General features: G+C 49.9%; 1 protein-coding gene across 3 annotated transcripts in view; it reads right to left on the bottom strand.

The window, feature by feature from the left end:
- LOC102463964 (alpha-2-macroglobulin-like) overlaps positions 1–8,780 on the bottom strand; it is an 88,461-nt gene extending 79,681 nt beyond the window's left edge. For 2 of the 3 annotated variants that reach the window (XM_014570148.4, XM_089771774.1), the window contains exons 1-2: positions 8,606–8,779; positions 980–1,163 (exon numbers count right to left, since the gene is read on the bottom strand). In XM_014570148.4, the coding sequence (XP_014425634.3) occupies positions 980–1,163; positions 8,606–8,694 (273 nt within the window). In that variant the 5' untranslated portion in view covers positions 8,695–8,779. Of the gene's footprint in view, positions 1–979; positions 1,164–8,605 lie in introns of all 3 variants that reach the window. The other variant, XM_025181347.3, reaches the window with a different exon arrangement.
- Between the last annotated feature and the right edge of the window lie 4,111 nt (positions 8,781–12,891).

Here is a 12,891-nt window from a genome sequence, read left to right as displayed (position 1 = left end):
ATATGAGTTAATCGTGTGACACTGATGAAAAAAAAAAGCTAACATCATTCTGGGATATTTGTAAGAAATACATAAGTAATTCTGCCATTGAACACCATACTATTTAGCCCTCAATTGGAAGTGTCCAGTTCTCGGTGCCACTTTTCAGGAAGGATGTAGACTAATTGAGGAAGGGTCCAGAGAAGAGCAATAAAAATTATTAAAGGTCTAGAAAACATGTCCTGTGAGGAAAGATGGAAATAACTGTGTTTGTTTAATTTGAAAAAGAGAAGACTAAAGGGGGGGGCACAATAATAGCTTTTAAGTACCTGAAACATTGTTACAAGGTGGAGGGAAAAATATTCTCCTTAGCTTCTGATGAGAGGACAAGAAGCAATGGGCTTAAATTTCAGCAAGGGAGGTTTAGGTTGTACATAGAAAAATCTTCCTAACTATTAGGTTAGTTAAATACTGGAATAAATTGCCTAGGGAGATTGTGTAATCTCCATCATTGGAGATTTTTAAGAGCAGATTAGATAGACACCAGCCAAGGATGGTCTAGACGGTGGTTGGTCCTGCCACGAGTGTCAGGAATTGAACTTGATGACATCTTAAGGTTCTTTCTAGTTCTATTATTCTGATTCAGACCAGCAGCAATAGGCCTTGAGCTAGAAATCTTATCACAGCTATTCTAAAGAGAATAGAAAGGGGGGTGACTTTTTAGGAAGGGTTGAGGAGGTTTCCAGCAGCAGATAAGTGGATCATAGGATAATTTTTCCAGCAGTGGGGAAAAGACTTGTGCATGTAGTGGGAATTGGGCAGGTCATGTATAGGATAGGGCAGACCTCAATCCAGGAAACCTACTCTATTCTCAGATTAGTTCCACTTAATTGGCCTTGCTAATCAACCAGAGCTCCAGGGGTTAATCCTTCTGGTTACTATCCATATTGCTTTGCTGTTGACACAGATAATAATTGTTGGGGGTGGGTCAGATACTCACGGTGAATGGGATGCACTTGAAGACGTCCTTCCCGGTCACCACGTCTGCGATCAGACTCCGGTTCTCCCCTGCATGCTCCAGCGTGGCGCTCAGCGTCACAGACTCATTCAGGTGGGTCAACTGGATACAGACCTTTTCAGGAACCTTGGTGTGGACCAAAAAGGGCACGAAGACCATGTACTGCCTGGGAAGGGAAGGGCAGGGTCAGAGAGGCAGGGCTGGGGGTGGAGGTTGGTGTCACACTGAAGGGTTGTACCGATACAAGCAACCAAATCAATTTGATGGTCTCAGCCTTTGCCTTCCAATGTGAGTTGTATATTTTGTCCAACCAATAAGGACTTTTCCTTGGGCCTTTCACATAGTATCTAAGGAAGGTGCTGGTTAATGAGGAAGGTCCAAGGTGACCTGTGGAACAAGACTGACAGCTGTTACCGTAAATTAGAGAATATAACATGCATCCATGTATAACAGGTACTCATGTATTACCCACAGTTTTTCTATCATGTGTAAAAAATATATCAGATTACCTGTGGATGTACATAACCCACAGAGACTTCTGCCACCTTCATAAAAGAATCTGGTGGTTTTTGACGTGGTTGCCACTTGCCAGCTATAAAGATTGAAGATTACGATGTCACCCGATAATACTGGGTCTTGTTATACCGGCAATGAACCATGGCTGAGGCCGTTGAGCAATAAGCACTACCCTATTACTGCTATATAAGATGTACCAACCACAATGTTTTAAAACGTTTTCAGTTTATAACAAATATAGTCCAACAAAATATTTGTAAAGATGCCTAAGCGCAAATCATATACAGCAGATTTTAAATTATCTTTTATTACATATGCAAAAGAAAATGCCAATAGAGTAGCAGGCAGAAAATTTTCTGTTAATGAAAAGTCTGTTCGCTAGTGGAGAAAAGAAGAAGCAGAGATTGAGAAATTAAATCCTCCCAAAAGAGCATGCCAAGGAAAGAAAGTCAAGTGGCCAAATCTAGAAGAAAACCTGGTAAAGTGGGTTCTTGCACAGAGATAGCCAACGTGTGATGTCAGTGGTAGCCATAAAGTTCAAGTCTTGACTTAAGGCTATGGAGATGAAAATTGATGATTTTCACGGAGGCTCAGTTAACTGGGTTTACAAATTTATGAGATGAAACAACCTTTCAGTTCAAGCACAGACAACTGTTGGTCAATGGCTTCCTGATGAATGGGAGAAGAATATGGATGTTTTCAAAGATTTTGTCCATAAAGAAATTAACCAGATGGGTCTGAAAACAAATGATGTCATTAACACGGACAAGGTGCCCATGTATTTCTATATACCCTCAACTCAGTCTGTTGCAGCAACTGGAGTGAAGACAGTCCCTGTAGCAACCACAGGTCATGAACGCACCTGTTTTACGGTCATATTGGCATGCACGGCAGGTGGTAAGAAATTAAAACCGATGGTAATTTTTAAGAGGGTGACAATGCCTTGAGAAAAACTACCAGCTGGCATTTCTGTGGTCTGGATGAACACAGAGGTGATGAAGATGTGGACAGACAGCTGCTTTCATGCATGAAAAGGCGGGTTTTTAAATCCCAAATCTCTGCTACTTTTAGATGCCTTGTCCGCCCATAAAGAAACTTTGGTTCCAAAACATATCAATGCCCTGGGAGCCCATATCGCCATAATTCCAGGTGGACCGACCTGTAAGTTGCAACCACTTGATGTAGCTTTCAACCACCCATTCAAGTTCTTCATCCGTGAGGAATGGGACAATTGGATGACAAACGGGGAGCACACCTTCACTCCGGCAGGTCAACAGCACTGTGCAACTAACATCGAAGTTTGCAAATGGGTATTGGCAGCTTGGGAAAGAATAACACTGGCTACTATTCCGTAAATGTGAAATTCTTCCGGAAGTCGACTCGTCTAGCTCTGAATCTGGCTACGATAGCGAATCAGACACAACATCACAGACCTCAACCATCACCGTGATGAAGCTAGTTTATGTTTAGCTAGAAGCCATCTTGTATAACAGAAACCATTTCAGCTTTTTGTCTTTGCACGTAGGCCAGAGTGAACTTTCTATCACCCCATGTGCCAGGCCAAGACAGATGTGCTATTGGAATGTGTTAATTGGGCTGGTTCAGAGAGGAGAGGTACTCCCTTGTACCTGTCCGCCATCTTGTTGATAAAGCTTTGTTTTTCCTAGTCTAATTGATTATTTCTGTAATTGGATGCCCTGACATCAGACTGTTTGGTTAAGGGTATAAAGATACTAGGATTGATTGTATTAAGCAGCCTTACTGGGCCCGGCTTTGCTGGGACCACGTTTGGCTCACTTTGCTTTTATTGGCCAATAAAACTGTCTGTTTAGCCGCGTAAACTGAGTGAGGCGTTTGCTTCGACAATTTGGAGGTTCTACTGAGATTCCTAACGCGCCACTTGCCCGTATGGACGGACCGGCACTCCACTTCCAAACCTCTCAGAGCACTCAATAAAAGGTAAGGAGATACCTGTTATGAAATCTCCTAGTGAGGGCTTGGGATTTGGAGTGACGGCCGGCCATCGGGGTAAGGGGAGCTACAGAATTCAATTTTGTGGAGCAGCTAACATTTTTGTCTGTCTGTGTCTGTCTTTGTCTATTAGGCCTGTCTTATGTGTCACAGTTTCAAAAGGGCACACCGGTGTCTCTAGTGAGGCAGCCATGCGCTGGACCCTCTGTGTTCGGACGCTAAAAGCAGGTGTGAGGTAAACATTGTCCTGAATGGAGTATGGAACAGAAATAACACCTGGGAAAATAACAAAGGCCCTTATGACTTTGGAATCGATGGGTACTATTTGCAATGGATGATGAAGCCCCAATGCCAAAGGACCTTAACAGCAAAGGTTGGTCATTACTTTATATGTGGTCGCCAAGCATACAAAACACTGCCTAAGGGCTGGAGTGGAACCTGCTACATTGGAGCAGCCTTCCCAGCCATTCGAATCACTAACCATCTCCCTGGGAGTAGAATCCGAAACTACCGAGAGAGAACAGAAACACAGCGGTTTTGGGGAATTGCGTTCCCAGGATTGGGTGTGGCCTATGCAGTAAGAGAAATTCGGAGGCTGGAAGTAGCTTTCGAGAAAGTAGCTAATGCCACAACCAAAGCTCTCCGTGCCATTAATATGGAACTAGGAGAAGTGAGACAAATGGTTCTCCAGAACCGGATGGCCCTAGACTATGTCCTAGCTAATAAGAGCAGGGTTTGTGCCTTAGTAGGAAAGGAATGCTGTGTGTATATCACTGACACCAGCAAAGAAGTGGAGGAAGATGCCTCAGAGATTGAAAAAGCTGTGGAACGCTTAAGGCAGGGGGAAGACTGGACCCTCTGGGATTGGTTAAGAGTCTGGTTTAGACATGTGGGAACTTGGATTTTGCAAAGTGTAATTTTAGTAGTGGCTATATTCTTTTGTGCTTATTTTTGTTTCTTGTTAATCAAATGCTGTATTTCTTGTATTCTAGAAAACAAGGGACAGACCCTTACTAAAGGGAATGTGGAAGTAATGATGTTAAAATATGATGAGCAGAGAGAGGAACAAGAAATGTATATAAAGGCTTTGATGAAAATGGAGATGTAAAATGGTTTCATGGTTAGCCTTTAAAAGGCTAAAAGGGGGGAGTTGATGAAGCTAGTTTATGTTTAGCTAGAAGCCATCTTGTATAACAGAAACCATTTCAGCTTTTTGTCTTTGCACGTAGGCCAGAGTGAACTTTCTATCACCCCATGCGCCAGGCCAAGACAGATGTGCTATTGGAATGTGTTAATTGGACTGGTTCAGAGAGGAGAGGTACTCCCTCGTACCTGTCCGCCATCTTGTTAATAAGGCTTTGTTTTTCCTAGTCTAATTGATTATTTCTGTAATTGGATGCCCTGACGTCAGACTGTTTGGTTAAGGGTATAAAGATACTAGGATTGATTGTATTAAGCAGCCTTACTGGGCCCGGCTTTGCTGGGACCACGTTTGGCTCACTTTGCTTTTATTGGCCAATAAAACTGTCTGTTTAGCCGCGTAAACTGAGTGAGGCATTTGCTTCGACAACCGAAACATGCCACCCTTATTAAGTTAAATTATTATTAAATCGAAGATGCTGACTTTATTATGTTGGTCTTGTCTTCTTGTAATATGAGTAAAAATCAACTTGCATAAGACGCGGGGGGAGGAGGAGACGTGGTTGGTAAAAATATGGACAACCCATGGGATATATTCACCAATTCACGATAATATCAGCGTTTGACATTGATTCACTGCGTAGCCGACTTTGGGATCAGTGGCACTGGCAACTACCCACAACAGCCTGAGTACAAGGTGGGTGACTGACAGATGCCAGAAATGACCACAAGCTGTCCCATTTGCTAGACAATAGAATCAGGAATCACAAGCGCTCTGAAACAGTAAACAGTATCAGAGAGTTAACTCCAGAGCTTTCCTTACAGTCTGAGACAGGACCTTCTAGGCAATAGACTCTAGAGTGGGAGTGGGCAAGGTATGACCCACAGGCCAGATCCAGCCCACCAAACCATTTCATATGACCCCTGGCCTACCCTGCTCTGACCCCAAGGCTGTTCAAAATGTCTGCTGGCTCCCCTCCTCCAGGGGTGTGTGGCACCCAGAGGGAGCCATCAGCCGTTGTGAACACCAAGAAGCACCTCTGGCAGGGCGGGAGGGGGACTTTGTACTTTCCCCCATTCCCAGACCCTAAATGCCCTGGGTGGGAGAAGTAGTCTCCTCCTCTCCCCACCCACCACCACCCAGGGCATGCAGTGTGAAGGAGCCACCAGCTGTTCAAAATGGTTGGCAGTTCGCTCTAGGTGCTGTGAGACCCGGGCCAGGCCGAGAGTTTACATGCTCCCGCACTCCCAGGCCCTGCTCCTAGACATGATGATTGGCCAGGGGAGCACAGGAGATCTGTCGCTCCCCAGGAATGTGTGGTCCTGAGTGGCATATGGAAAGAACCTCCCTGAGCAGCCTGGGACTGCTGCAGGAGGGAGCCTGCCTTGGGAACCAACCTATTGGGCTGCTGGCTGGGAGCCACCTAAGGTAAGTGACTGTCAGCCAAAGCCTGCCTGCGAGCCCCTCCCACTTCCCAACTCCATGCTCCACCACCCCCATCCTCTATAGATACATCCCACCCCAGGTCACAATTCCCTCCCAAATCCTGCACCCCCTTCTCTATCCCCCCAGGTCAAAATTCATGCCTGTACCCCTAACCCCTTCTGGACCCTGCACCCCAATCTCCTGACCCAGGTCACAACCCCCTCCTTCACCCCAACTCCCTCTCAGATCCCATGCCCTCTCCTGCACTCCAAACCCATACCCCGAGCTCCCTCCTGCACCCCCTTCATAGAGAAGTGTGTTCCTTGACCACTTACCAAAATCTTGACAATCTTACCAAAATATTACCCAGCTCTGTTCTACAGCCCTAACATATCTGAGACGATTTGGTCAATTATGCAAGTTCTTTAGTATGGTGACTGCACATGCCCACACGGTGGTGCCAGGACTTAAAAAAGGACCACAGCAAATGCATTTTAAACGGTCTCCCTGGGAAAAGAAAATCTCCCTTCCCCCCCATCGCTTTGCATCTCAGCCAGTGCTTTGGGACTCTGTCAGGGTCACAAGCTGAGCCCTGATCTACACTACAAACTTACATCAGTCTTGAGGTAAGGAACTTCAAAGTAGGAATAAGAGATCCTCCGGAAAAGGGCTTTTTTCCGGAGGATCGGGGCCAGTGTAGACGCTCTTTTCCGGCTTTTCTAAAAGCCGGAAAAAAGCGGCGGACATTTTTATTTAAATGCCACGGGGGATATTTAAATCCCCTGCGGATTTCCCTATTACGACCTGTGAAATTAACATGCCCCTTTCGGAAAAGGGGCCAGTGTAGACGAGCCCACTGAGTTATTCCAGGGAGTGGGTGTGGAAAACCCACTGTCCTGAGCAACACCGTTCTACCAACCTGACTCTCCACATAGTTGGTGCTATGCTAATGGGAAGGCTTCTCCCCTCCAGACAGCCAGAGCTGTTCCATCCAGAAGACAGTTTGGGGCAGGCACCCTGGGCCCTATGCATTTGGGGGGACCTGCAGTCACCATTCCAATCGTCCTATGGACCGTATCCCATATTCATGGGAGCCCAGGGGGCCCATGACAGCCAGGTGAGGGCTGGCACAGTGGGGGTAACAGAGGCTGGTCCTGCTGTACTTGCAACAGCAGTGAGGGCCTGAGAAGCAAATGGCCCAGCAGCCTGCTCCACTCCACTTCCATGGGCCAGCTGGTTGCTTCTCTGCACCACGGCAGAGCGCCCCAGCCCCAGCCCCAGCCCATCCTCGAGCCCAGCATTGCTCATGAGAGCGGAGCAGGCTGGGCCGTAGCTTTCTGCTTCCTGGGGAAATGGAGCAATGTGGGTGGGAGAAGGCAGCGGAGCACAGCAGGCTGCTGCGTGAGTCGCTTTGCTGCCCAGGCTCCTGCTGCCATGGTGAATGCTGGGGATGCCCGACCCCTGCTGGTGTCCCATGTTAGGTCCCTCTGGCAACCCCCAGGTCATGCAGCCCATGTGGAGGGCTTTGAGAAAAGGCTATAGCGCAGGGGGAAGAGGTGAGGTGGAGCATGGGTGGGGCTTTGAGGAAGAGGTGGGGCTGGGGAGGTTGCCCCAGGCCCTGCACCCCTCTAGGGATGGCCCTGGACAGAGGTACCACTCCTCAGGGAAGCGGGGTAATTGCACGGATGGGAATAGGTCTCCAATCAGCACAGGTGACATCTTCACTATTCACTAGAGAGGTGCGGCTGCTGCTGCGTAAGTGCAGACAGACCCTGAATCCTGGTCTCCACAAGGCAGAGTGTTAACAGCTAGGGGCCCCAATGCCCAAGCCCTTGAGCACCCAAGAGCCAGCCTGGGTCACGCTGCCCACACTGTTCTCAGGGCTCACACTAGCACAAGTCTGTAGACCCAGGTTGGGAGGCTCTTTCCCAGTGCAGGACAGACACGCCTCAGAGATCTCTGCTGCCTGGCACATCACAGGGGCTTGTGCGTATCTCATGGTGGATGGGGTCAGTGCTGGCAGCACCTCTGTTATCTCCCACAGAGTTTGCCTGGAGGAAGCACTGACCGCAGGGCTGCCCTCTGTTTGCCTCTGTGTTAAACCTGGCAGCTGCTTTGAAGTTACACCCCCCACCCCCCCATCTTCTCGCACCAGCGGAGGAAACAGTGTTGCCAGAGCCCCAGGTGGGAGAATCTCCCTGGCAGCACAACCCCTCCCTTTCAGCTCTTATCAGGTGGGGGTCTCCCTGCAGGCCTACTAGCAGGTGGGAGGAATCACCTGAGCAATGACAACCAGAGAAAGAACAGATCACGCTCCAACGTGCTGTTCCACCCAGGGACCTCAGAGCACCTGACAGACATTCAGCCCCTGTTTGCCCCCAGGTGTGAGCAAGGCACTGTTATCACCATGTTGGGGAGGGGAGGGGAGGAGAGGAGAGGAGCACAAAGCAGAGCCGTGACCTCCCAGGGGTCAGTCCATCAGTGGCAGCCAGGAGATGAACCCAGGACTTCTGATTCCCAAAGCAGCACCAGCCCCCTCTGCATGAGCAGCTTACGGTTCGGTGGTGGGTGAGGTGTCTCCAGGGAGGAGGAAGAGGAGCAGGAGGAAAATGCTCGGGCCACCTAACAGCCTGTCCTTGCCCATGGTGCAGAGCAGAAGTGGTGAGTCAGACCAACACTCGGTCTTGTCAGCTGGCTCCCTGCACCTTGCACTCAGCCCTGGCTCTGTGCTGGGCAAGCCCTTTTATGCTGCTCTCTGCAAACAGCCCCCAAGGGAGCCGAGAGAAGGGCAGTGCACTGGGACCATCTGAGAAATGGGGAGAGGAATGTGAGGAGGAGCTGGCTCCAATAGCTCTGAAACGTGGTGCAGAAATAGGTCTAGCCTGAACCTGACAAAGTAGGGGGGCGAAAGTCTAGATTGATGCTGTCTCTGTCTAATGGGGGAGAGGGAGAGCAAGGCAGGCTGGGGGCGGGAGGGGGGGTGTTGAGAGGAGAGGAATGGCAGCAGGCAGTGCCAATGGGACCTCAACAAGTGAGGCTGGCCACTCTATCCTGTAGCAATGCTAGATGAGGTGCTGAGGAAGGGAAAGAATCTCCTTCAAATTGTGGGTACAGGGGTTGAGATGTGTCTAAGCTAAGGGGACAGGTAGATTTGCTGGAGAGCAGAGATAAGGTCCACAGTGGCCTAGAAAGATTAGAGGATTGGGCCACAAGAAATCTGATGAGGTTCAGCAAGGACAAGTGCAGAGTCCTGCACTCGGGACAGAAGAATCCCAAACATTGTTACAGGCTGGGGACTGAATGGCTACGTAGCAGTTCTGCAGAAAAGGACCTGGGGATTCCAGTGAATGAGAAGCTGGATATGAGTCAAAAGTGTGCCCTCATAGCCAAGAAGGCTAATGGCCTATTAGGTTGCATTAGGAGGAGCATTGCCAGCAGATCCAGAGAAATGATTATTCCCCTTTATTTGGCTATGGTGAGGCCATATCTAGAGTACTGTGTCCAGTTCTCGGGCCCCCCAGTATAGAAAGGATGTGGATGCATTGGAGAGGGTCCAGCGGAGGGCGGATTAGGGGGCTGGAGCACATGATTGGGGGCTGAATTATTATTATTAAATCATTATTAAAATGCTGAGGGGGCTGGAGCACATGACCTATGAGGAGAAGCTGAGGGATTTGGGTTTGTTTAGCCTACAGAAAGGAAGAGTGAGGGGGGATTTGGTAGCAGCCTTCAACTTCCTGAAAGGAGGTTCCAAAGAGGACAGAAAGATGCTGTTCTCAGTGATGGCAGAACAAGGAGTAATGGTCTCAAGTTGCTGTGGGAGAGGCCTAGCTTGGATATTAGGAAAAGCTATTTCCCTGGGAGGGTGGTGAAGCACTGGAATGGGTTACTGGAAGGTGGTGCAATCTCCATCCCTAGAAGTTTTTAAGTCTCAGCTTGACAAAGCCCTGGCTGGGTTGATTTAGTTGGGATTGGTCCTAGCTTGGGCAGGGAGCTGGACTTGATGACCTCCTGAGGTCTCTTCCAGCTCTATGATTCTATGGGCCTGTATAAGGAGGGTGAAAACAGTTCCTCTCAGTTTTAGAATCAGGCTCTCTGCCGATCCACCTTCTTTTTTGAGATTTCCTCTCCTTTCCTGGGGCAGGGAATTGGATTTCAGGGTGGGATGCAGACCCTGGGATGGTGTCCAGATGGTAGAGGAGGCTTGGCTGAGGCAGGGGGTGGAGATGCAGGAGAGGGTGAGGGGTGCAGGCTCTGGGAGGAAATTTGGGGCTGGACAGGGTGTGAATGGAAGCTCTGGGAGAGGATGGGGTGTATGGGGATGGAGTTGCATTTACCTGGGGCATCCCCCTCTGGCAGCATCTCTGAGGCATGTGGAGCCAGGAGGATCTCCATGCACTTTTGCCCACAAGCACCACTTGGGCAGCTTTCCATTGGCCACAGCGGTGTCAGGGCAGGGGTAGTGTGTGGAAACACCCCACCCTCGGGCTGCATAGACATGCTGGCAGCTGCAGGGAGCGAGTGACAGGAAACGGCTCTAGTCCTACTGCGGTGCCAGTGATGGCAGCAGGGGCCCCAGACCATTTCAGTTACCCAGGGGCAGCAGGTGAGGCCTAGACACACCAGCAGGAGCATGCAAGGGAAAGGCTTGGCTACAAACTTTGCTGGAGCTAGGCCTGGGGATTCAAATATTCCTGGTGCCCTGCAGGCCTATATAACTTGCCACCTTTCAGCTATAACCTGGCCTTCACCTTCCCATCTGCCTGCCCAGAGCACAGAAGGAGTGTTACAGGGCGGGGGAGAGGGGACAGTCTGTAACACATTAACCATTTCCCCAGGGCAACAGCCTAGCCATTCCACACACAGCACACAGAGCTGGGTCACTGACCTAGAGAACTGGTCCACCTGGTTTAGTTCCCCACTTGCCCCCATGCTGGTGAGCCATTGTTCCACTTAGTAATCTTGGCCTGACAGTAGCCAATGCTGGGTGCGTTGGAGGGGGAGAGGATGCCCCACAATGCACCTCTCTAAGTAACACTGTTGCATGGAGAATAGTTTCTCCCTGACCCCCACTCACAATCTGCTCATGCCTGGTGCATGAACATCCATCGTTTGAGTAATTATTACTAGGGTTGCCAGATGGTTTAACCAAAAATACCACCGCCCCCCAAAAAAAAACACCAGGCAAAAAATTCTGTTGGGGGAGACCAAAGTTGTTGAGCAAAAAAAAAGTTAAGCAAAAAATAAAATAGCCCCTCTGCATATGTGAGTTAGAACAGGGATAGGAAGAGAGGAGAGGTTGAGCACTAAGACCCAGGGAAGGCATTTCTTCCCCTTGCTTCAAGTCTTTAGGCTTTTTGCCAGCAGCCATCTTGTTTTCATGATTGAGCCAGAACACAGCTTCCCTGCAGAACCAGATAAGCAGCGGGGCTGGTGCCTGGGGACCCGGGGGCTGGGCCCAGTTGCTGAGTGTGTCATAGGGTTACCAGTTGTCCAGTATTTTCACCTCCTGTCGGGGGAAAACCCCAGAAAATATCGGACATTTTAGGTGTCCAGTATTTTCTGCGTTTTTTACTGGGCAGGAGGTGAAAATACCGGACTGTCCAGGTTAATACCAGACACCTGGCAACCCTAATGTGGCACCATGAGTGCCCTGAGTCATGTACTCAAACAAAAGCTTTGCTACAGAGACATAGGGGTGGAAGGGTGCACTGTTCACAGAATGCAGGGGGAAAGCTTCACCGGGACAGAGTCACTGATTGAAAAACAAGCATTAGGAAGTCAGGCAATTCCGAGTTAAGGCTGCATTGGAAAGAAATCCCAACACGTACAGCTCAGAAGGACACAGTCAGGGCCTCCTCACAGCCTTCACTCCACCCTGTAGTGACGCGAGGTGGGGAAGAAATGGAACCTCGATCTGTTTTACAAATCAGGTTGGGACAGCTATGTTGGTGTCATTCTAGTTATCCAGCAGAGTCACTTGAGGACAGAGTTAAGGTGGTTTTCAGTGCGTTTCCCGCAGGGAGAGGCAGTTCTTGCAGAGGGTAGGGGGGGATGCAAGGTCACATTCCCCCACCCCACCCCTGGCTGCTCCGTCACATGGTATGGTCAGGCCAAGCAGCTGAGCCTGGCCCGGGAGCTGTGCCAGGCATGGAGAGGCAGAGGCAGGACGTGAGCTGGGAGGTGCCACAGCTACAGCTCTGCCAAGTGCAACAGGGGAACAGCTGGGGGAACAGACTGAGGCTTGCTGCTTCCCAGAAGGGGCAGGGCTGTTTGGAGAGGGAGGGGCATGGTTACGCAGCTCTGGGGTTGTGCCCCCTCCTATCCCCTCTTCTGCTTCCCCCCTCTCCTCCCGTCAGCAGGCACAGTTTCTCTGTGCCCACAGCAGAGGCAGTGGATGCAAGAGGCACACTCCCTTTCTCCTTGCCCCTGTAGCCTCTCTAGAGGCTAAGACATGGCGGAGGAGAGGGCGGTGGAGGGGGGGCGGGAGACTGGGAAGCAAACTCACTGACAAGCTCCACCAGTCAAGAGCGAGCCAGCTGTTGGGCTGACAACTCTGCGTGTTTAGCTTAGAGTTGGACTGACATTTATTGGTTCCTAGGCACAAAAACATGTGGGCCCCACAGCTCTCCACCCCCTGCTCCTTTCCTGTCCCTCCAAGTCCTTGCTCCCTGGGCTAGCCATGGCCTGAAGCTCCCTGGGCAGTGATCCCCAAACTGTGATGCTCATCCCCTTAGAGGGGCACAGAGAAACATAACAGAGCCCAAACCTGACCCTAGCCCCAGCTGCAGCTTTGCTCCCAGCTGCACCCTCACTCTCAGCCCTGAGAGAGGCCCCAGCC

Source organism: Pelodiscus sinensis, chromosome 1 (genome assembly GCF_052426305.1).
Source record: "Pelodiscus sinensis isolate ZL-2025 chromosome 1, ASM5242630v1, whole genome shotgun sequence".
Lineage (NCBI taxonomy): Eukaryota > Metazoa > Chordata > Testudines > Trionychidae > Pelodiscus > Pelodiscus sinensis.
This window is presented reverse-complemented; position numbering and strand designations above follow the sequence as displayed.